The 24272-nt window shown below is 44.5% G+C and overlaps 1 protein-coding gene across 1 annotated transcript; it reads right to left on the bottom strand.

Annotated features, from left to right (window-relative positions):
* Nucleotides 1-543: 543 nt before the first annotated feature.
* Nucleotides 544-22497, bottom strand: rab40c (RAB40c, member RAS oncogene family). Its single transcript, XM_055898057.1, has 6 exons — nt 20668-22497; nt 17813-17873; nt 11923-11983; nt 9558-9635; nt 5999-6221; nt 544-4375 (listed from the first exon to the last, which is right to left on the bottom strand). The coding sequence occupies exons 1-6, from the start codon at nt 20807-20809 to the stop codon at nt 4101-4103; spliced, it is 840 nt and encodes a 279-aa protein (XP_055754032.1). The 5' UTR covers nt 20810-22497; the 3' UTR covers nt 544-4100.
* Nucleotides 22498-24272: the final 1775 nt, after the last annotated feature.

Here is a 24272-nt window from a genome sequence, read left to right as displayed (position 1 = left end):
GGTTCAGGCTCCCGAGTGGTGCAGTGGTCTAAGGCACCTCATCTCAGTGCTAGAGGAGTCACTACAGACCCTGGTTCGGGCTCCCGAGTGGTGCAGTGGTCTAAGGCACCTCATCTCAGTGCTAGAGGAGTCACTACAGAGCCTGGTTCAGGCTCCCGAGTGGTGCAGTGGTCTAAGGCACCTCATCTCAGTGCTAGAGGAGTCACTACAGAGCCTGGTTCGGGCTCCCGAGTGGTGCAGTGGTCTAAGGCAGCTCATCTCAGTGCTAGAGGTGTCACTACAGAGCCTGGTTCAGGCTCCCGAGTGGTGCAGCGGGCTAAGGCACCTCATCTCAGTGCTAGAGGAGTCACTACAGACCCTGGTTCGGGCTGTATCACAACCGGCCGTGATCGGGAGTCCATAGGGCTGCGCACAATTGACCCAGCGTCGTCCGGGTTTGGCCGTCATTGTAAATAAGAATTTGTTCTTAACTAACTTGCCAAGTTAAATAAAAGGTTACATCTTTTTTATTTTCATCACAGAAGACACCATACAACAACTTGATAATGTTAAGAACAGTTTTTATTGTGAAAAAAGTCTCTGCTTTTCATACCCTAGCCTAAAACTGTACAATCAATAATTTAAAAACATGTTTATTTTTTTTTATTTTTTTAAGAACACACTCTTGCGCTCGCTCGATCACACACTCCTTGTTTAAATTACCCAGCAGCAGCTACAACCAAAGGAAAATAGTTTACATCCCAAATCACATCCTATTCCCTATGTAGTGCACTACTTTTGACCAGGGCCCATTGGGATATGCACTACATAGGTAATAAAGTACTCTTTTGGGACACACCCATAGTGTTTACATTTTGTGTTCACCATCATTTCTCTTCCCTTAGTCCAAAATGGCCCCCTATTTCCTATCAAGTGCACTACTCTGTTCAAAAGCAGTGCTCTATATAAGGAATAGGGTGCCATTTGGGACGCACTTAACAACCTCAACTCAGGTAACAACAGGGACACCCCCAAACGGGGCCCTTCTCCTGACATGGTCACAAAACTCCATCTCCCATCATTCTTTGCAAACTTTTTTTTTTTTTTTTTAACAGTCCATCATAATAATAACATTAATCCCATCTGGAGAAATCACTTGAGAAGGAAAAAAATATAATATCTCTGTTTCAAATGACACCCTATTCACCCATATTAGGGCACTTGTTTTAAAAAGTAGTGCACTATTTTGAAGAATAGGGTGTAATTTGAGGCCTTCCTAATGTCAGACTATTATAAGGTCAACATCAAAGGGTGGTGTCGTAATAAAACACATTACAATGTCAAAAAGTTTTCAAATGAAGGACGAAAAGATTTTGTTGAAAGCTCGTCTTCACTACATGATGAAGGTAGTGGGTCCATATTATGATGTGCTGCACAAGAACCAAACACCTCTTCCCTCCTTTACAGTCTACAACTAACAGATCACTATTAGGCACTCTATTGGCACCCTATTCCCTAGATAGTGCACTACTTTTTGACCAGGGACCATAGTGACTAGGGTGCCATTTGAGATACATCCTATGCTTCTGTCCAGAGAACAGCATGACAACCTTTTGATATTACCAGACCTAGAGGTTTTCCCTGACCTCATGACCTGACCATGTGGCCTAACCAGGAGAACCTCACAGAGAGGGAGGCCTGGAAAAAGGCTGTGGGGAAGAAGCTTCTTTATAAAAAGCAGACAGAGTTAAAGTCCTATTTTCTTCATTCATACAATACTGGACTTTGAGGCGATGGATGCAATTGTTGCATACAAACTACATAAAACAAAGACCCTTTCTCAATACATTAACTCAACTCCTCCATCCTCTCTCGCCTCCTTTTGTAAAAGGTCATGGAGGAGAGGTGGCGAGAAGGGAACGTGGATGAAATTGCTACTTGTATAAAATTAAGACTCCTCTCCACTCACGCATTATCAGGCAAATGATGTCTACAGGGTGGAATCCCCAATAAATGTGTAACGTGATAATAAAAAAAAAAAACATTTCAAAAGTATTTCCGTGAGGGACTCAGGTAGGATTCACATAACTATCCTTGGTGAAAGGTGGCTATCGAGGAGGGGAGGAGCCTCTTCCGTTCGTCTACTAACTAATTGGCACGACTCGGCCACTTATCGGTTTCCGGATCAAGCAGAAGAGAAGACGGAGAGAGGACAGACTTTTTCCCAAATGAGAAAAGGCCATTCATACATTCATACATCCATAGAAGAGTCTGCCCTTCTAGCGGTTGATACTGCAGCCTCTCTCTCTCTCTGAGACCAGAGGGACACGTTAGTTCAGTAAAACACAGAACAATAAGGGAGAAAAATAGCTTTGAGGGCCAGGAGATTTCCCTGAATAGGAGAAACTCTGGGGCTCCATGCTCACGTCGCTGACTGTCTGTGTAGGAAAACAATATGGCCGCCCTGCAGTGAGAAGAGAACACCACTCAGCCTGACAACCAGGCTTCATTGGGTGAGTCTGGGACTACGTCCTAAATGGCTCCCTATTCCCTACATAGTGCACTACTTTCGACCAGAGCTCTATGGGCCCTGGCACCCTATTCCCTACACAGTGCACTACTTTAGACCAGAGCCTGTGTCGGGAATAGGGTGACGTTCACTGGCTGCACTGGAAACTGGTGCAGAGAGGAGAGGAGGAGCAAGAGAAAGGAAGGAATGAGAGGAAAACTGGCAGGCAGACTGGATGACTCTGGGGAGAAGAGAAAAGGGAGAGAGAAGACAAAAGGATAAGAGAGGAGGGTAGGGAAGGGAGAAGGAGGGAGGTAAAGAACAAGGAGGGAGGGAGATGGGAGGTAAAGAGGAAGGGAGTGCGAGAGAATGCAAAGTGAGGGAGATGAATAGATGTAAAGTGGAAGAGAGGGAGAAGGGAGGGAGAGAGAAGGAGGGAGAGCAGGCAGAGTGAGGAGAGAAAGCAGGCAGTGAGGGAGATGGAGAGAGAGAAGGAGGGAGAGAAGGCAGAGTGAGGAGAGAGAGAAGGAGAGAAAGCAGGCAGAGGGATGTAAAAAGCGTCAGAGATCCATGAAGAGAACATCTATTATTTAACATATGAATCATGGGACAGCAGGAGGCAACACTCTGATCAACAGAGAGAGAAAGGGAGGGAAGAAGGACAGAGGAGGGGAAAGCACTAGAACTCAGTAGGGTTGTGTGGAGGTATTCTGGATGTATTCTGGATGTATTCCGGGTGTGGATGTATTCTGGGTATATTCTGGATGTGGATGTATTCTGGGTGTGGATGTATTCCGGGTGTGGATGTATTCTGGGTGTGGATGTATTCTGGGTATATTCTGGATGTGGATGTATTCTGGGTGTGGATGTATTCTGGATGTATTCTGGGTGTATTCTGGATGTGGATGTATTCTGGGTGTGGATGAATTCTGGATGTATTCTGGATGTGGATGTATTCTGGGTGTATTCTGGATGTGGATGTATTCTGGGTGTATTCTGGATGTGGATGTATTCTGGGTGTGGATGTATTCTGGATGTGGATGTATTCTGGGTGTATTCTGGTTGTGGATGTATTCTGGGTGTATATGTATTCTGGGTGTGGATGTATTCTGGATGTGGATGTATTCTGGATGTATTCTGGATGTATTCTGGGTGTATTCTGGATGTGGATGTATTCTGGATGTGGATGTATTCTGGATGTATTCTGGGTGTGGATGTATTCTGGGTGTGGGTGTATTCTGGATGTGGATGTATTCTGGGTGTGGTGTATTATGGATGTATTCTGGGTGTATTACTACTCCAGCACAACCCCTCCTATGGACGAGGGTTGACCAGAAATGTCTGGTCGGGTCTCCTCAAGTCTGTGTACACACACCTCCCCCCTCCTCCTCCTACAGTAGGTTTCACCACCCTCCTCTTGTTCTCCTCCCCCAGGGTGAGGGTATGGGGTAAGGGCTAGGTCTGTTTCAGAGTATCTCCTCCCTTCAGGGTGTAGGGTAGGTCTCAGACTTAGTTCTCTCCACAGGCCCTACACATCCTCTCCTCAGCTTGTCTGTCTGTTTCAGTGTGTTTAGGGGGTCAGTCTCCCCCCTCCCCCAGACAGGGTCTATCACTAGGAGATTTTACAGTTGTTGCGTGTGCAGTTCTGTGGGGGGCTCTGGGGGGGTTTGATGGATTTAGAACGCTTCAGACTGTTCCCTTTAGACCCGCCCCCCGCGTTGGCCAGCGAATAGGACCGTCCGTGCATCATCACCGCGTTCATCCCATTGGCCATAGAGAAGGACTTGAGGTGGGACTTTATTGCCACGGGCAACGGCAGCTTGTCAATCAGGTGGACGGGCGTGCAGGAGACAATCGCTCTGCAGCACAGGTCCTGGAGAGTGAAGACTGGAGGGAGAGGGGGAAAGGGGAGGAGAGAGAGTTAGTTCATACACAAGAGATGCTAACCTTAAAACAACCTTGTTCTGTCCTGTTACAGCATGAGCTAGCTAGCAACCTGCTAACCACAGATCATGAGCTAGCTAGCAACCTGCTAACCACAGATCATGAGCTAGCTAGCAACCTGCTAACCACAGATCATGAGCTAGCTAGCAACCTGCTAACCACAGATCATTAACTAGCTAGCAACCTGCTAACCACAGATCATTAGCTAGCTAGCAACCTGCTAACCACAGATCATTAGCTAGCTAGCAACCTGCTAACCACAGATCATTAGCTAGCTAGCAACCTAATAACCACAGATCATTAGCCAGCTAGGAAACTGCTAACCAAAGATTAGCTATCTAGCAACCTTGTAACCACAGATCATTAGCTAGCTAGCAACCTGGTAACCACAGATCATTAACTAGCTAGCAAACTGCTAACCACAGATCATTAGCTAGCTAGCAACCTGGTAACCACAGATCATTAACTAGCTAGCAAACTGCTAACCACAGATCATTAGCTAGCTAGCAACCTGGTAACCACAGATCATTAGCTAGCTAGCAAACTGCTAACCACAGATCATTAGCTAGCTAGCAACCTGGTAACCACAGATCATTAGCTAGCTAGCAACCTGCTAACCACAGATGAAGGATATTGTGTGGTAACTTCATCAGTAGTAAACATCTGGTGGTTCAGAAAGGAACAAGGGAGAACGTCTTTAGATGTGCTTCGAAAGTGGTCCTCCGTAGCTCAGTCGCTAGAGCGCGGCCCTCCGTAGCTCAGTCGCTAGAGCGCGGCCCTCCGTAGCTCAGTCGCTAGAGCGCGGCCCTCCGTAGCTCAGTCGCTAGAGCGCGGCCCTCCGTAGCTCAGTCGCTAGAGCGCGGCCCTCCGTAGCTCAGTCGCTAGAGCGCGGCCCTCCGTAGCTCAGTCGCTAGAGCGCGGCCCTCCGTAGCTCAGTCGCTAGAGCGCGGCCCTCCGTAGCTCAGTCGCTAGAGCGCGGCCCTCCGTAGCTCAGTCGCTAGAGCGCGGCCCTCCGTAGCTCAGTCGCTAGAGCGCGGCCCTCCGTAGCTCAGTCGCTAGAGCGCGGCCCTCCGTAGCTCAGTCGCTAGAGCGCGGCCCTCCGTAGCTCAGTCGCTAGAGCGCGGCCCTCCGTAGCTCAGTCGCTAGAGCGCGGCCCTCCGTAGCTCAGTCGCTAGAGCGCGGCCCTCCGTAGCTAGAGCGCGGCCCTCCGTAGCTCAGTCACTAGAGCGCGGCCCTCCGTAGCGTGGCACTTGCAACACCGGCATAGTGGGTTCGATTCTCGGGACCGTCCATACGCAAAATGTATGTACGCATGACTAAGTCACTGGATAAAAGCTTCTGCTAAATGGTATATATTATAATATTAAAAGTAGGACAGCTTTATGTAGGCTGCATCTTATTATTTTCCTTCTGGTGCTCCTAAACCCTGGATTTTAATTACTATAATTACTGCCTATTTATATCATCAATACCTTGAATACTTTTTATTGTGCTCCTCCACTTTTCTAATTAGGAGCACATGTAGTCCTTGTAAAAAAGTGTCAGTGTCGAGCTCCTCCCTCCTACCTCTGTTGGGCTTCCAGAACTTCTCCATGCCGTGCCTCATCAGTACGATGCGAGACAGCTCTGTGAACGACTCGATGACGTTGAAGTTGCAGAGCGGGCTGACCTCGAAGAAGGTCATGCCATTCTTCTCAGCGTACGCCCGGGCCTGCTCCGTAGGAACCTGACGCTTGAACGCCAGGTGGAGCCGGTTACCGACCAGGATACGAGGTACACCGGGAGCATGCTGATGGGAGGGAGAGGGGGGCATTTAAGTGATTTACAGGAAGTAGAAAACAGTAGTACGTCATAGAAACTGTTAGAATTGTCTCTTTCAGATAACAGAGAGATCAGGGACCAGTTTCCCAAAAGCATCTTAAGGACACGTTCATCGTTAGAACCCTTCGTAGATCTCCCAGCTGTTTCCCAAAAACATCATTACTAAAGGTGGAAAAGCTTCTTATTTAATGATTGCCTCAGACCACTCTTAGAGCAGCCAAGTACGTGGTTAGATGCGTTTTCTACCCTACCGCATCACTTCATACACAGAAGATCTCCGCTATACACAACATCAACATGTTTATCTGTCTTTCTGTGACAGAACCAACGTGACATTGACTGCAAATACAAAGCTGCCCATTTCTTTGCATAACAAGGGAAGGATAAAGAGATGAAAACCCAGATGACTGTATTAAAAGATACATACAGTACACACTACCTATATATTGGAATGAGAAATTCAATTGAGTTTTATTGAGCTATTTGTACGCTACTGTCTAATTAAATGTTTCCCTCAATATACACTGTGTACAAAACATTTAGAACACCTTCCTAATATTGAGTTGCATCCCCCTTTGCACTCAAGGCTTAGCCCGTCTCCTCCCCTTCATCTTTAACCCGTCTCCTCCCCTTCATCTTTAGCCCGTCTCCTCCCCTTCATCTTTAGCCCGTCTCCTCCCCATCATCTTTAGCCCGTCTCCTCCCCATCATCTTTAGCCCGTCTCCTCCCCATCATCTTTAGCCCGTCTCCTCCCCTTCATCTTTAACCCGTCTCCTCCCCTTCATCTTTAACCCGTCTCCTCCCCTTCATCTTTAACCCGTCTCCTCCCCTTCATCTTTAACCCGTCTCCTCCCCATCATCTTTAACCCGTCTCCTCCCCTTCATCTTTAACCCGTCTCCTCCCCTTCATCTTTAACCCGTCTCCTCCCCTTCATCTTTAACCCGTCTCCTCCCCATCATCTTTAACCCGTCTCCTCCCCTTCATCTTTAACCCGTCTCCTCCCCTTCATCTTTAACCCGTCTCCTCCCCATCATCTTTAACCCGTCTCCTCCCCATCATCTTTAACCCGTCTCCTCCCCTTCATCTTTAACCCGTCTCCTCCCCTTCATCTTTAACCCGTCTCCTCCCCTTCATCTTTAACCCGTCTCCTCCCCATCATCTTTAACCCGTCTCCTCCCCTTCATCTTTAACCCGTCTCCTCCCCATCATCTTTAACCCGTCTCCTCCCCATCATCTTTAACCCGTCTCCTCCCCTTCATCTTTAACCCGTCTCCTCCCCTTCATCTTTAACCCGTCTCCTCCCCTTCATCTTTAACCCGTCTCCTCCCCTTCATCTTTAACCCGTCTCCTCCCCTTCATCTTTAACCCGTCTCCTCCCCATCATCTTTAACCCGTCTCCTCCCCTTCATCTTTAACCCGTCTCCTCCCCTTCATCTTTAACCCGTCTCCTCCCCTTCATCTTTAACCCGTCTCCTCCCCTTCATCTTTAACCCGTCTCCTCCCCTTCATCTTTAACCCGTCTCCTCCCCATCATCTTTAACCCGTCTCCTCCCCTTCATCTTTAACCCGTCTCCTCCCCATCATCTTTAACCCGTCTCCTCCCCTTCATCTTTAACCCGTCTCCTCCCCTTCATCTTTAACCCGTCTCCTCCCCTTCATCTTTAACCCGTCTCCTCCCCTTCATCTTTAACCCGTCTCCTCCCCTTCATCTTAAACCCGTCTCCTCCCCATCATCTTTAACCCGTCTCCTCCCCATCATCTTTAACCCGTCTCCTCCCCATCATCTTTAACCCGTCTCCTCCCCATCATCTTTAACCCGTCTCCTCCCCTTCATCTTTAACCCGTCTCCTCCCCATCATCTTTAACCCGTCTCCTCCCCATCATCTTTAACCCGTCTCCTCCCCTTCATCTTTAACCTGTCTCCTCCCCTTCATCTAAACTGATTGAAGTGGATTTAACCAGTGACATCAATAAGGGATCATATCTTTCACCTGGATTGACCTGGTCAGTCTGTCATGGAAAGAGCAGGTGTGTTTTGTCCACTCAGTGTATTTCACGTGTAACGTGCACTATGATGTGCCACATCTGAATGTAGTGGACTACATTAGGGGAAGTATTAGAGTAAACCATCTCAATATACTTGTAGCCATAGTTGATAATATCTCTCTAGGAGCTGATCTGTCGTCAGTATTGTGGAATAATTCTAATGTTAAGGTACGATTGGAAAGGGAGAACGCTGATCTGAGAACAGTGCTTCCATCCTATCCTATCAGTATCCATCCTATCAGTATCCATCCTATCCTATCAGTATCCATCCTATCAGTATCCATCCTATCAGTATCCATCCTATCAGTATGGACACACGCTGCAACAACGCACTTAACGAACGTTCTCTCTGCATGGTGTTTTGGGAAACACATGTTACATCTTGGGCCGTTGTAGGAAAGATACATGGTTAAAACACTGGTAAGCCCGAGTTCCATCGCTATGGGAAACGGGCCCTGGTCTTTCTAGCGGCTTCACCTCTCATTCTACCAATCAAATTCTCTAGACTATTTTCTCTCTCTCCCTCTTCTCTCTCCTTCCCTCCCTCTTCTGTCTCTCTCACCCCCTCTTTCTCCTTCCCTCCCTCCCCTCTCTCCTTCACTCCCTCTCTCCTTCCCTGCCCCCTCTCTCCTTCCCCCCCCTCCCTCCATCTGTCTGTCTGTCTCTCTCCCGCTCTCTGAATGACAGGAGTCCAGTTGCAGGGTACTGTAGACTAGAGGTGACCCAGGAAAGACACATCTTCACCAAACACCCCCCCCCCCCCCCCCCCCCCCCTGAGAGAAACACAGACACACACACAGGGAGGATGTCATCTAGGCTTCTGCATCCCAGACGTCAGGAAGGACATGGTGTGTCTATTGCAGTACTCTGGGCCTATTCGGTTCACTGAGGTGTGTTGAGGACTATGGGACAGGGTCTCTCCTTTCCTCTCCCTCCCTCCCTTCCTATCCTCTACCCTCGCTCCCTCATCTCCCCTTCCTCCTTCCTCCTCTCCCCTATTTCCCTTCCTCCTCTCCTCCCTCCCTCCCTCCCTTCCTATCCTCTACCCTCGCTCCCTCATCTCCCCTTCCTCCTTCCTCCTCTCCCCTATTTCCCTTCCTCCTCTCCTCCCTCCCTCCCTTCCTATCCTCTACCCTCGCTCCCTCATCTCCCCTTCCTCCTCTCTCATCTCCCCTATTTCCCTCCCTCCTCTCTCCTCTCCCCTATTTCCCTTCCTCCTCTCTCCTATTTCCCTTCCTCCTCTCCTCCCTCCATACCTCGTCAATCTCTCGTATCCAGCGGTCGATGCCTTCGAACGACCAGCGGTTTGCGATGTCATACACCAGCAGGATCCCCTGGAGAACACACACACACACATCAGGCATTGTTCTTTATGTCCTGTTTATAGAAGTAGGAGGAGCAGACAGGGCCAGCCAAACACACTCAGTAGGGGACTTGTGTTAGTAGAATGTGTGTGTACTATGTCATTAGATTGTGTGTGTACTAGATTAGATTAGTTTATTAGTCATGTGCACAGAGTCTCAGATGTAATTGCAGGGTACAGTAAAATTCTTAAGCTCCAACAGTGCAGGTCAAAAAGAGAAGTACGTGAAACAATAATACTAATAATATATACAGTTGAAGTCGGAAGTTTACATACACCTTAGCCAAATACATTTAAACTCAGTTTTTCACAATTCCTGACATATAATCCTAGTAAAAATTCTCTGCCTTAGGTCAGTAAGGATCACCACTTTATTATAAGAATGTGAAATGTCAGAATAATAGTAGAGAGAATTATTTATTTCAGCTTTTATTTCTTTCATCACATTCCCAGTGGTTCAGAACTTTACATACACTCAATTAGTATTTGGTAGCATTGCCTTTAAATTGTTTAACTTGGGTCAAACATTTCGGGTAGCCTTCCACAAGCTTCCCACAATAAGTTGGGTGAGTTTTGGCCCATTCCTCCTGACAGAGCTGGTTTAACTGAGTCAGGTTTGTAGGCCTTCTTGCTCGCACACGCTTTTTCAGTTCTACCCACAAATTTTCTATGGGCTTGAGGTCAGGGCTTTGTGATGGCCACTCCAATACCTTGACTTTGTTGTCCTTAAGCCATTTTGCCACAACATTGGAAATATGGAAGACCCATTTGCGACCAAGCTTTAACTTCCTGACTGATGTCTTGAGATGTTGCTTCAATATATCCACATAATTTCCCTACCTCATGATGCCATCTATTTTGTGAAGTGCACCAGTCCCTCCTGCAGCAAAGCACCCCCACAACATGATGCTGCCAACCCCGTGCTTCACGGTTGGGATGGTGTTCTTCGGCTTGCAAGCCTCCCCCTTTATCCTCCAAGCATAACGATGGTCATTATGGCCAAACAGTTTTATTTTTGTTTCATCAGACCAGAGGACATTTCTCCAAAAAGTACGATCTTTGTCCCCATGTGCAGTTGCAAACCATAGTCTGGCTTTTATATGGCAGTTTTGGAGCAGTGGCTTCTTCCTTGCTGAGCGGCCTTTCAGGTTATGTCGATATAGGACTCGTTCTACTGTGGACATAGATACTTTTGTACCTGTTTCCTACAGCATCTTCACAAGGTCCTTTGCTGTTGTCCTGGAATTGATTTGCACTTTTCGCACAAAAGTACGTTCATCTCTAGGAGACAGAACGCATCTCCTTCCTGAGCGGTATGACGGCTGTGTGGTCCCATGGTGTTTATACTTGCGTACTATTTTTTGTACAGATGAATGTGGTACCTTCAGGCGTTTGGAAATTGCTCTCAAGGATGAATCAGACTTGTGGAGGTCTACAAAAAAAAATCTGAGGTCTTGGCTGATTTCTTTTGATTTTCCCATGATGTCAAGCAAAGAGGCACCGAGTTTGAAGGTAGGCCAAGAAATACATCCACAGGTACACCTCCAATTGACAGAAAATTATGTCAATTAGCCTATCAAAAGCTTCTAAAGCCATAACATCATTTTCTGGAATTTTCCAAGCTATTTAAAGGCACAGTCAACTTAGTGTATGTGAACTTCTGACCCACTGGAATTGTGATACAGTGAATTATAAGTGAAATAATCTGTCTGTAAACAATTGTTGGAAAATTACTTGTGTCATGCACACAATAGATGCCCTAACCGACGTGCCAAAACTATAGTTTGTTAACAAGAAATTTGTGGAGTGGTTGAAAACCAAGTTAATGACTCCAACCTAAGTGTAAGTACACTTCCGACTTCAACTGTATATATACACACTATGTCAGCAGAATGTGTGTACTATGTCAGCAAAATGTGTGTACCGTGTCAGCAAAATGTGTGTACCGTGTCAGCAAAATGTGTGTACCGTGTCAGCAAAATGTGTGTACCGTGTCAGCAAAATGTGTGTACCGTGTCAGCAAAATGTGTGTACCGTGTCAGCAAAATGTGTGTACCGTGTCAGCAAAATGTGTGTACCGTGTCAGCAAAATGTGTGTACCGTGTCAGCAAAATGTGTGTACCGTGTCAGCAAAATGTGTGTACCGTGTCAGCAAAATGTGTGTACCGTGTCAGCAAAATGTGTGTACCGTGTCAGCAAAATGTGTGTACTATGTCAGCAAAATGTGTGTAATATGTCAGCAAAATGTGTGTTCCTACCTGAGCCCCTCTGGAGTAGGACCTGAAGATGGTGCAGAACCTCCCCTGTCCTGACGTGTCCCTGAGAGAGAGAGAGAGATGAGTTAACCACAGTTTAAGGGCAATTCCGCCACTTTTCAACCTCATATTCATCATCTCCAGCACAGTACATATTGTCTACATGTGAAACGCTGTGTTTCTATGATCTGTGGTTAAAAAGAGAAGGTCCTAAAAAAAATGTTTTATCTGTGACATCACAGGATAGGATTCAAAGTAAGAAAAACAGTGATTTTCAAAACCTGCAACGAGTTTCTAGCCAGGAGGGTATTATCTTGCTCCCCACGTCACTACAAATCCCATAGTGGGAGTTTCTAGCCAGGAGGGTATTATCTTGCTCCCCACGTCACTACAAATCCCATAGTGGGAGTTTCTAGCCAGGAGGGTATTATCTTGCTCCCCACGTCACTACAAATCCCATAGTGGGAGTTTCTAGCCAGGAGGGTATTATCTTGCTCCCCACGTCACTACAAATCCCATAGTGGGAGTTTCTAGCCAGGAGGGTATTATCTTGCTCCCCACGTCACTACAAATCCCATAGTGGGAGTTTCTAGCCAGGAGGGTATTATCTTGCTCCCCACGTCACTACAAATCCCATAGTGGGAGTTTCTAGCCAGGAGGGTATTAGCTCCCCACGTCACTACAAATCCCATAGTGGGAGTTTCTAGCCAGGAGGGTATTATCTTGTTCCCCACGTCACCACAAATCCCATAGTGTTTGAATATCACTGTTTTTAAAATGTTTTAACTTCTGATGATATCATCGGGTAAAACTTCTACAAAATGTAGAAAATGTGCCGTTTTCACATAGTGTCAATCTGTGGTGTAGCAAATGATTATCCAAGATAAAACCCAGATAATGCACTTCAGAAAAAAGGGTAGAGTAAGAAGTATTCATGACTTCTCTTTCGGCCAATGCCCCTAAACTACACTACCTCATAAATACCTTGGTTTCCTGTCTGATGAAAGTATGATCTTTGAGGAGGGTATAAAATCATCATCAGATTGTGCAGGTAGAGCGTTGGGGTCTGTTGGTAGTAAACTGAACATCTAGAAAGACCTTAGCTGTGTTCGGATACCCATACTAACATACTGTATACTACATACTTAATGAATACCCATACTAACATACTGTATACTACATACTTAATGAATACCCATACTAACATACTGTATACTACATACTTAATGAATACCCATACTAACATACTGTATACTACATACTTAATGAATACCCATACTAACATACTGTATACTACATACTTAATGAATACCCATATTAACATACTGTATACTACATACTTAATGAGTACCCATACTAACATACTGTATACTACATACTTAATGAGTACCCATACTAACATACTACATACTTAATGAGTACCCATACTAACATAATGTATACTACATACTTAATGAGTACCCATACTAACATACTGTATACTACCTACTTAATGAATACCCATACTAACATACTGTATACTACATACTTAATGAGTACCCATACTAACATACTGTATACTACACACTTAATGAATACCCATACTAACATACTGTATACTACACACTTAATGAATACCCATACTAACATACTGTATACTACACACTTAATGAATACCCATACTAACATACTGTATACTACATACTTAATGAATACCCATACTAACATACTGTATACTACACACTTAATGAGTACCCATACTAACATACTGTATACTACATACTTAATGAGTACCCATACTAACATACTGTATACTACATACTTAATGAGTACCTATACTAACATACTGTATACTACACACTTAATGAATACCCATACTAACATACTGTATACTACACACTTAATGAATACCCATACTAACATACTGTATACTACACACTTAATGAATACCCATACTAACATACTGTATACTACATACTTAATGAGTACCCATACTAACATACTGTATACTACATACTTAATGAGTACCTATACTAACATACTGTATACTACACACTTAATGAATACCCATACTAACATACTGTATACTACACACTTAATGAATACCCATACTAACATAATGTATACTACACACTTAATGAATACCCATACTAACATACTGTATACTACATACTTAATGAGTACCCATACTAACATACTGTATACTACATACTTAATGAATATATACTATTAGTTCATTCTAGTATACTGTAAACAAACGGTATTGTTTCAGTTGAGCGTACCAGCATTTCAGCTGTCTACCGGAAGTTGATGCTGTTGCTATGCAACCTCTTGCTAGCTTGTTAGCATAACAAATAACTAGCTAGACATTTTACAACCTTGGGTGTGTTCGTAAATTCAATCTGGAGTACTTTCTGTTTCACACAACTCGACTGACTGCTTCACACAACTCGACTGACTGACTGTTTCACACAACTCGACTGACTGACTGTTTCACACAACTCGACTGACTGACTGCTTCACACAACTCGACTGACTGCTTCACACAACTCGACTGACTGTTTCACTGCACCTATCATACTACTATGGCTGACCCTGTAAAACAACACATTTCACTGCACCTATCATACTACTATGACTGACCCTGTAAAACAACACCTATCATACTACTATGACTGACCCTGTAAAACAACACCTATCATACTACTATGACTGACCCTGTAAAACAACACATTTCACTGCACCTATCATACTACTATGACTGACCCTGTAAAACAACACCTATCATACTACTATGACTGACCCTGTAAAACAACACCTATCATACTACTATGACTGACCCTGTAAAACAACACATTTCACTGCACCTATCCGATGCATCATGAATTCATAATAAACCTTTACATGCCACCCACGGTTCAGTTCTCTTTCCAGAAAGAGAACATCTCACATCACTGTATCCTGTAGTCTGACTGGTGAGAGACAAAGCTGTATGTTGATTAGCTGAGGATAAGATGACAGGAAGATGAATCTGGAACTTGATTGGCTCTGGTGAGACGAAAGGGAGATGTGTATCTGAGTGGTGATTGGGTAGTTAAGGACGTTAACAGACAGATGGTATCTGAGTGGTGATTGGGTAGTTAAGGACGTTAACAGACAGATGGTATCTGAGTGGTGATTGGGTAGTTAAGGACGTTAACAGACAGATGGTATTTGAGTGGTGATTGGGTAAAGTTAAGGACTTTACCAAACAGATGGTATCTGAGTGGTGATTGGGTAGTTAAGGACGTTAACAGACAGATGGTATCTGAGTGGTGATTGGGTAGTTAAGGACGTTAACAGACAGATGGTATCTGAGTGGTGATTGGGTAAAGTTAAGGACGTTACCAGACAGATGGTATCTGAGTGGTGATTGGGTAAAGTTAAGGACGTTACCAGACAGATGGTATCTGAGTGGTGATTGGGTAAAGTTAAGGACGTTACCAGACAGATGGTATCTGAGTGGGTAGTTAAGGACGTTAACAGAGAGATGGTATCTGAGTGGTGATTGGGTAAAGTTAAGGACATTAACAGAGAAATGGAATCTGAGTGGTGATTGGGTAAAGTTAACAAGGCTTATTTGCATAAAGGCCTACTGATGCTCTGATTGGCTATTGTGCACCGGTCTACTTAGACTCTGGTCCTGGATGTAGGTTTTATTTACTGCAGTGTCTAGTAATTGTCCAAACGCACGGCAGCTTTTCCACTCTATATTGATATAGAATTTTCACCAATGCCTTACTCTACCTCATTCCCAAACATTATAAGAATTTATGAAAACGTGAAAATGACCCCTAAGTGCTGCTTGTCAGCAGATGTAAAAGCCTTTAAGTCATATTTTTCCTGGGGTGTTTATGAACAGATTAAGATTCCCATGTTGCTAAAACGCTGTCCGTTCCACTTTAAGGGTGTTAAGAGAGATGATACCATGTATGGGCATGATGACTCCTTGCTGTCCCCAGTCCACCTGACCTTGCTGCTATTCCAGTTTCAACTGTTCTGCCTGCAGTATGGAACCCCTACCTGTCCCAGACCTGCTGTTTTCAACTCTTAATGATCGGCTATGAAAAGCCAACTGACATTTATTCCTGATTATTATTTGACCATGCTTGTCACTTATGAACATTTTGAACATCTTGGCCATGTTCTGTTATACCGTAATTGTTGGACTATTAAGCGCACCTGAATATAAGCCGCACCCACTGAATAAAAAAAAAAAATCTATTTTGTACATAAATAAGCCGCACGTGTCTATAAGCCGCAGGTGCCTACCGGTACATTGAAACAAATGAACTTTACACAGCCTTTAAACGAAACACGGCTTGTAACAAAAATAAATAGGCGTTAACGAAACATGTCTTGTAACAAAAATAAATAGGCTTTAACGAAACAGGCTTGTAACATTTTTTTTTTTTAATAGCAGTAAACAGTAGCCTACCAAGAAAGTCCTTGGTCACTATCTTCCTCCTGTGCACTGAAACCACTGAAGTCATCTCCTTTGGTGTCGGAGTTGAATAGCCTCAGAATTGCTTCATCCGATGTTGGATCGTTTTCAATGTGCTCTCCTCACTTTCATCCGGAGGCAAATTCCCCGCTGAGCTTATGCTGCCCTCTTCAATACGCAGCAGCTCCACGCTGTCAGGACCCACTGGCAGACTTGACCATAAGTTGCTCTTCGCATGCGGCCCGTTTTAGTGAAGGATTTCTCCCCACTTGTCATCCAAGCCTCATTTTCTAGTTCGGGCCATCTGCTTTTCTTTCCTCTGAAAGCTTTTGTTGTCTTTTTGCACTAAGTCAGTTTCTCACGCTGCTGTTTCCAACGTCTTTTAATCGACTCATTAAGGCCAAGCTCCCGTGCAGCAGCTCTATTTCCTTTTCCAACAGCCAGATCGATCTCCTTCAAATTGAAAGCTGCATCATATGCATTTCTCCGTGTCTTTGCCATGATGAGGGTGACAAAATGACTACCGTAATCAGAATGATGGAAAGTTTGAGCACGCTCGATTTACTTCACATTATGTGACGGTGCTCAGTTTTTTGGCGGCATGAATTTGTGAAAGCGGGAAAAATCCATAAATTAGCCGCGTCATTGTATAAAGCGCAAGGTTCATAGCGTGGGAAAAAAAGTAGCGGCTTATAGTCCGGAAATTACGGTAATCTCCACCCGGCACAGCCAGAAGAGGACTGGCCACCCCTCATAGCCTGGTTCCTCTAGGTTTCTTCCTAGGTTTTGGCCTTTCTAGGGAGTTTTTCCTAGCCACCGTGCTTCTACACCTGCATTGCTTGCTGTTTGGGGTTTTAGGCTGGATTTCTGTACAGCACTTCGAGATATTAGCTGATGTACGAAGGGCTATATAAAATAAACTTGATTTGAACTTGATTTGATATGAGGACTTATGTATTTTTAAATCAGTTAATTTACCTCCTCTGACTAATCTCTCTCACACACACACACACACACACGTAATGATGACAACGCTGGGTGCCGGCTAACAACGTGTCGATTCAACACGTACTAACCACCACGTGTCGATTCAACACGTACTAACCACCACGTGTCGATTCAACACGTACTAACCACCACGTGTCGATTCAACACGTACTAACCACCACGTGTCGATTCAACACGTACTAACCACCACGTGTCGATTCAACACGTACTAACCACCACGTGTCGATTCAACACGTACTAACCACCACGTGTCGATTCAACACGTACTAACCACCACGTGTCGATTCAACACGTACTAACCACCACGTGTCGATTCAACACGTACTAACCACCACGTGTCGATTCAACACGTACTAACCACCACGTGTCGATTCAACACGTACTAACCACCACGTGTCGATTCAACATGTAGGATGTACTAACCACAGCTCCAGTTTCACTCTCCTCCCATCCAGCAGAATAGTGGTGGTCTTGTAGTCGATGCCTGGATGGAGGAGAGGGGGAGGAGGGAGAGAGAGGGGGAGGAGGGAGAGAGAGAGAGAGGGAGAGGAGGGAGAGAGAGAGAGAGGGGGAGGAGGGAGAGAGAGAGAGAGAGGGGAGGAGAGAGAGGGAAGGAGGGAGAGAGAGAGAGGGGGAGGTTGAAATACAGAAGAGAACGTGGTAGGGAGGAGGGTGAGAGAAAGAAGGGAGAGGTATTAGACATTAAAAAGCATTATCAGTTCACCTGTCCTTATAGCAGTGTGTGTGTGTGTGTGTGTGTGTGTGTGTGTGTGTGTGTGTGTGTGTGTGTTCGGCTTCAGAATGTAAATGGACACATTGTGCTTCAGTTGCAGTTCTCCACTTGGGTGAGAAATCTTTGCTCTCGTCTTGACCAATCAAATTACTGCTTTCACGGCGTTCTAAGGCACTGCATCTCAGTGTTAGAGGCGTCACTACAGACCCTGGTTCGATTCCAGGCTCATTCACAATTGGCCCAGTGTCGTCTGCGTTAGAGTTTGGCCGGGGTAGGCCGTCATTGTAAATAAGAATTTGTTCTTGGCTGACATTACAAGTTTAAAAAAATGTTAAATAAAATTGAAAAATTCACAACTGGCATTCTTTTGTTTTAAAGGAACTCAGTCCAGCTTTAAACTTACTCTTGAAAGGTATAATAGTAGATGGGTATTACATCAGTTCCTCCTTAAGAGAGATATTTAGAACCTGTCAGAAATGTCCAGATCAACTAGCCCACGTCAGCTAACGATTTTTAATTGAGGTTTTTTTTAGCCCATAGATACTGTTGTCATTTTTTTTGTCACTCAAATATCACATGCATACATATTAGACATGGCAAAATGTATAGAATTGCAAGGAAATCACCTTTAAAACTGTTACATTTTCTCCACCAACAAGAGGGGTGTGCACAGTCTATCATGAATAGTGCTTGTCCCCATAGAGGTGTGCACAGTCTGTATCATGAATAGTGCTTGTCCCCATAGAGGTGTGAACAGTCTGTATCATGAGTAGTGCTTGTCCCCATAGAGGTGTGAACAGTCTGTATCATGAGTAGTGCTTGTCCCCATAGAGGTGTGAACATTAGATAGTTCATGAAGACAGAGTATCTCCCCCTTCTCTTCGCATATAGTTATTATCTCTATCTTCTCCCCATCTCCCTCCATATCTCTGGGGGATTTCTCTGATGGAGCTGGGAGTGTGTGAAGCAGCTCTTTTGAAGCCACAGACCAGCAGCCCTGCCCCCCCCCCCTTCCTCCATCCCTCTCTCTCCCTCCATCGCCCCCAACTATCAGCAGCACCATAACACCCAGACAGGCAGCCGTCCCCTCTCCTCATGCCCAAGGAGAGCTCACCCCATCGGGTACGAATCTGTCACAACCTCCCCTCTCCACTGAGAACCTCCAGGACTCCGACAGAGTCACACGACAGCTAGCCTGTAGACACCCCTAGCGCTGAACGATAATGACTGGGGATTCCCGGCCACAATGTTATTGTATTGAAGAAAAAGAAACAAAGAAACCACACAGCCTTTCAAATGACTTAACAAGGACAAGGTACGCAGTTCAAAAAACACCCTGATGAACTGGTGTGGAAGCTATGATTCCAAGCGTGATGGCAGCTAATGGGCGTCTCCGACCCAACACACACCCTGACAAACCAGAATAGAAGGCATCTGGTGTTCCTCGGGCTAAGGTCATGGTGACTGTGTAGCTACACTCTCAGGGGACCTGCTGGGTGTGTGTGGAGTGTGTTTGTGGAGTGTGTGTACTCTATAATACAGGGCTTGTTGTAGGACTGTGAAGTCATTCAAACCAGGGGTGGGAGTAAAGGTCTGGTTTGAAAAGCTTCTCTTATGTTAAAACTTTATTATTATTATTATTTTTTAAATACACCGGATAGATGCAGTGAAATGTGTTGTTGTACAGAGTCAGACATAGTAGTACGGCGCTCCTGGAGGAAATTAAGGTTAAGTGCCTTCCTTAAGGCACTTACACATTTTCACCCTGTCGGCTCGGGTATTGGTACCAGCGACCTTTCAGTTACTGACCCTTCTGCTGTAGCTCATGCATTATTAGTTAGTGAGACAGTGACTGGCCCTTTGTTTGGGAAAAGTCTAGCTAGATTATAAAAACAGGAGTGAGTGGAGTATGAGTGAGACAATATGAATGTGTCTGCATTGTTCAGATGTTTTTACAGGAACGTAAAAGATTATTCACTTACCACACACAGCGGACTTGTACGCGTGTCTGTTTTTAGGTGGTGTGTGTGTAGATGGTGTGTGTGTGTGTGTGTAGATGGTGTGTGTGTGTGTGTAGATGGTGTGTGTGTGTGTGTGTAGATGGTGTGTGTGTGTGTGTGTAGATGGTGTGTGTGTGTGTGTGTAGCTGTGTGTGTGTAGTATGTGTATACTTGTGTTATGTGTCCGTGCGTCTGTGTGTGTCAGTGTCTATACGTGTTCGTGCTGTGTATTTGTATTTATTAGGGATCCCCCTTAGCTGCTGCCAAGAGTTAGTGTGTGTGTATATATGTATCTGTGTGTGTGTGTGTGTGTGTGTGTGTGTGTGTGTGTGTGTGTGTGTGTGTGTGTGTGTGTGTGTGTGTGTGTGTGTGTGTGTGTGTGTGCGCAGTACATTTTCAAGTTAGTCATTTAGCAGATGCTCTTATCCAGAGCGACTTCCAGTTAGTGCCCTCATCTTAAGATAGCTAGGTTGGACAACCACACATCACAATAAGTACATTTTCCCTCAAAGTAGCTATCAGAAAAGTCAGAGCTGGTGACTCACCGCTGCTGTAAGCGTATGGGGACTCTGCAGATCCATCCTGTAGGCTGTCTAGGATCTCCCCTTTCCCCACATCACTGTCCCCGACCAGGAGAAACTTCAACAGGTAGTCATAACTCTTCACCGGGCTGCCCTGGGTACCCATCCTGCCTTCCTCACATCTGTACCCTCACACACTGGGGGAGGAGGGGGAGAGGATGGAGGCAGGTAAGGGGGGGGAGGGGCTGAGAGAGGGGGAAACAGGTATAGTCTATTCCAGCAGAGAAGTTAGAAGAGTCAAGAGTCTGTGTGGTCCTCCAGTTCAGAATCCTTGATTAGCCCTACGGCCAGCCCACTGCTGTGTGTCGAGGTGGGGTTGAGGCGCTGCTACTGGTTAAAACACATGACCACCATTGTAGCTTGGCAAGTCTGAATGATGCAGCAATAGTGGACACAATTAATAAAAAAGTCCCTCCAGGTTAAACAGCTTGCAGGAGTTGGAAGTACAGTGTGCTGCTCAAAACGAAAACATCCCTTGGACAGGAATTAGGCATGGTACCAGTGGTGGTCCAAATAACGTCACTGCTGAAAGCAATCTGTGAGCAGAAATCCTTATCTTCCAAACCTCAACACCGTTTAGAATTGGTATTTAACCACCGACTTCTCTGACTGCTAGCGCTTCAATCAGAACACCTGTCACAGTTTAAAACATCAGTTACATTTAAATTACAACGCTGTTGCTTCATCAACAGACGGTTGGTAAACGAACCTTGTTGTGAGCTATCTGGCAATAACCTCTCTTTAGATGAAAACAACATATTTGTTTTGTGGACGTAACGTTAGCTAAACTGTATATTTTAAGGATGTAGCTAGTTTCCTAGCTAGTTAACAGGCTATCTGTGCCCGGGTCCTTATTGTTAGCATAACGCTAGCTAGCTAGCGACTAATGCCATTAGGGGCTAGCTATCGCAACAAAGAAAGTGAGTGTTATCAAGAACATCTAACGTTATAACGTTACAGCCTATATTGAGCCCACAAAACAAAAAATGTTTATAACCTGATTTTTTAAAACTAGATCGTTAGCAACCCTGTTATAGTAATTAAAGGGTAAATAGGCAGCTAGCCAGAATGGTAGCTAGCAAGCTAACTACTGCTAGCTCGTGAACAACAGCTTTGCGTGGCTGGCAAGACAGGAGTACCTAGCTGGTAATGCTAGTTAGCTAGTTATTCGTGGTTAGTTGACAAGTGTCAAGTCAAATCAACGACAGAGGTCAATATACGAATTAAATAACATACCCTATATGTATCAGTTTCCCAGAGCTCTCATTCATAAAGGTAATAATTGTACGAGTAATCTCGTAACCTGTAGAGAACTGGACTATCCTCTTCCTAACTGGTTTACGATGCTGGCTTCCTTGGTAGCGATTGCTAGCTAACTTCACCCGAGACTGGCTGCTCTGAAATCGGGCCCCTCTCTCTTGTCCGGACAACAAAGATCCGTAACTTCCCGACCTTTTCCTTTCCTTGGTTCTATCCAGAACTTGCCGTATTCTCTCGTGGGTCCAAAGCACAATTTGAGATGTAAGGTTTTAGTCCAAGTCCGCGGTAAATCATTTGAAAATCTCAGTTTGTAAAATCATACATTTTTTCCTCCACGCTCAATCATATTCGCGATAACACACTGTAGCTGACAGATAGGCACTGCACAGTCTGGCGCTCGAGGTTCCCGCTCCGCCCTTGCCAGCCTCTGATTGGATACACATACGTACAGAATGATACGATTGGCTATCAGAAAAATCAATCATAAAATCTGTCAACAACACATCCAGAGAGTGTGGAAGTGACTGAGATAAGGGACAGATTCGACTATGCTAATCGTACTGGTCTACTGGGCACTGGTCTATGACCGGTGACGTAAACGGGCAAAAGCGGTGAAGGAGGAGCATCGTTCTCAAATGGAACGGTAATCTGCGCTGCTCGGTCGTGTTGTCAACAAGGCAGCATGGCGCATCGTCCAGAAACATACATCTCTTTCCAATAAAAATAAATGTTTGAATTTTTCAAATTAGTTTATTGGGAAGGCAGATACAGCGTTTATATCAAAAGCAATCACTCTGTTCATGTCATAACATAGAATCCTACACATTACTCCACGATTTTAATTATGTCACTTTTGTTTTGAACCAATTTTGCCATGGGCTCTGAATGGAGTACCTGGCTCACGCCTGGGAGGCAGCCCGGTTCTTAAAACGAATGCAATCAACATTCACCCGGTGCAAAACACGCCTTATCGGGCGCCACAGGCAGATTAATCGAATGCCTTCAATGATAATCAGATAATAGAATGGATTAAAGCACTGGCTCAAACAAAACAAATGAATAAAAAACAATGGGAAAATTGTGTAATACTAGTAACGTCATTATGTTTAAACAAATGACACGGAAGTAACCTTAACACGTTTGTGTGGGATACTTGTCAGTTGACAGAGGGTGTGAATGTGTGTCAAACCTGTTTGAAAATCATGACTCATTACCTCTCCCACGGATAAAAACTCGACTTAATGAATGACTGAATGAATTAATCACACAGACACATAGCCGAGGTAAGTAGTGGTGCTGAGGGTGCTGCAGTATCCCATGAAAAATTTAAAATAATATATATATATATATATATATATATATACTGGTCATGTATTAGCGGACCGATATAGGCTTCCGTATCGCCGGCAAATATGTTTTAGATATATATTTCAGGATATTGTGTATCCTTGGAAATAAACAGAATTCATGTAAACATTACAATTTTAAAAACATAGCTTGTCCAAGAAAAGTAGTCTCTTGACAGGGTAAATTAAGCTGCCTACAAAGTTCTGTACTGAATTCAATGTTACCACTACCTTTTTAAAACCATGTATATATTTATAATTCAACACAATCATTATTATTTATTTTTATATATTTAATTTTAAGCTTATTTTAACACAGGCCAGGCCATGTTGTTACTTCATATCCCAGCGATAATGCTTTGCATTACCCTGGGAAGAAAACATTTCAATTTGCTCAACTTGCCATTGGCTCAACTTACCCCAAGGCAAACATTTTGACTATGTTAGCCCACATATCTACAAGGATACACTTTCATGCTAGGTTAAGGACCTCATATTGAAGCTTGTAGGCTGCATTTACACATGCAGCTCAATTCTGCCCCCCCCCCCCCCCCCACTAATTGAATAGAGCAGTCTTAAAACTACCCACTTTGGTTTAGATACAAGCATCTTGAAACCTCTAACACAAATTTGTTTGAATTGGTGAAAATATTTTTTTTTTACCTAACTTGCTCACCATTTTTTTCATACAGTTTCTTCCTTCACAGACACCATGAAATGATGACCTCTTACTAAATATTTGATCAAATTATTAATTTAGTTTATGGTTTCCTAGAAACAAGGCTGGCACCACTTAACCCCTTTGGCTCAACTTACCCCACTCTCCCCTACTGTCAAGATTATAAATTGATATCAATGAAGTGTGTTTTTTGCCAAATTGAAAATTAAACCAGAAGTTATTTATTATTTGAAATCTATTTGCACTAAGATATTTTGGATGGAACTAAAACATGGTACTTTTAG

Source organism: Salvelinus fontinalis, chromosome 2 (assembly GCF_029448725.1).
Source record: "Salvelinus fontinalis isolate EN_2023a chromosome 2, ASM2944872v1, whole genome shotgun sequence".
NCBI classification, from domain to species: domain Eukaryota; kingdom Metazoa; phylum Chordata; class Actinopteri; order Salmoniformes; family Salmonidae; genus Salvelinus; species Salvelinus fontinalis.
Note: the sequence above shows the minus strand (reverse complement) of the source record. Positions and strands in the feature narration are given on the sequence as shown.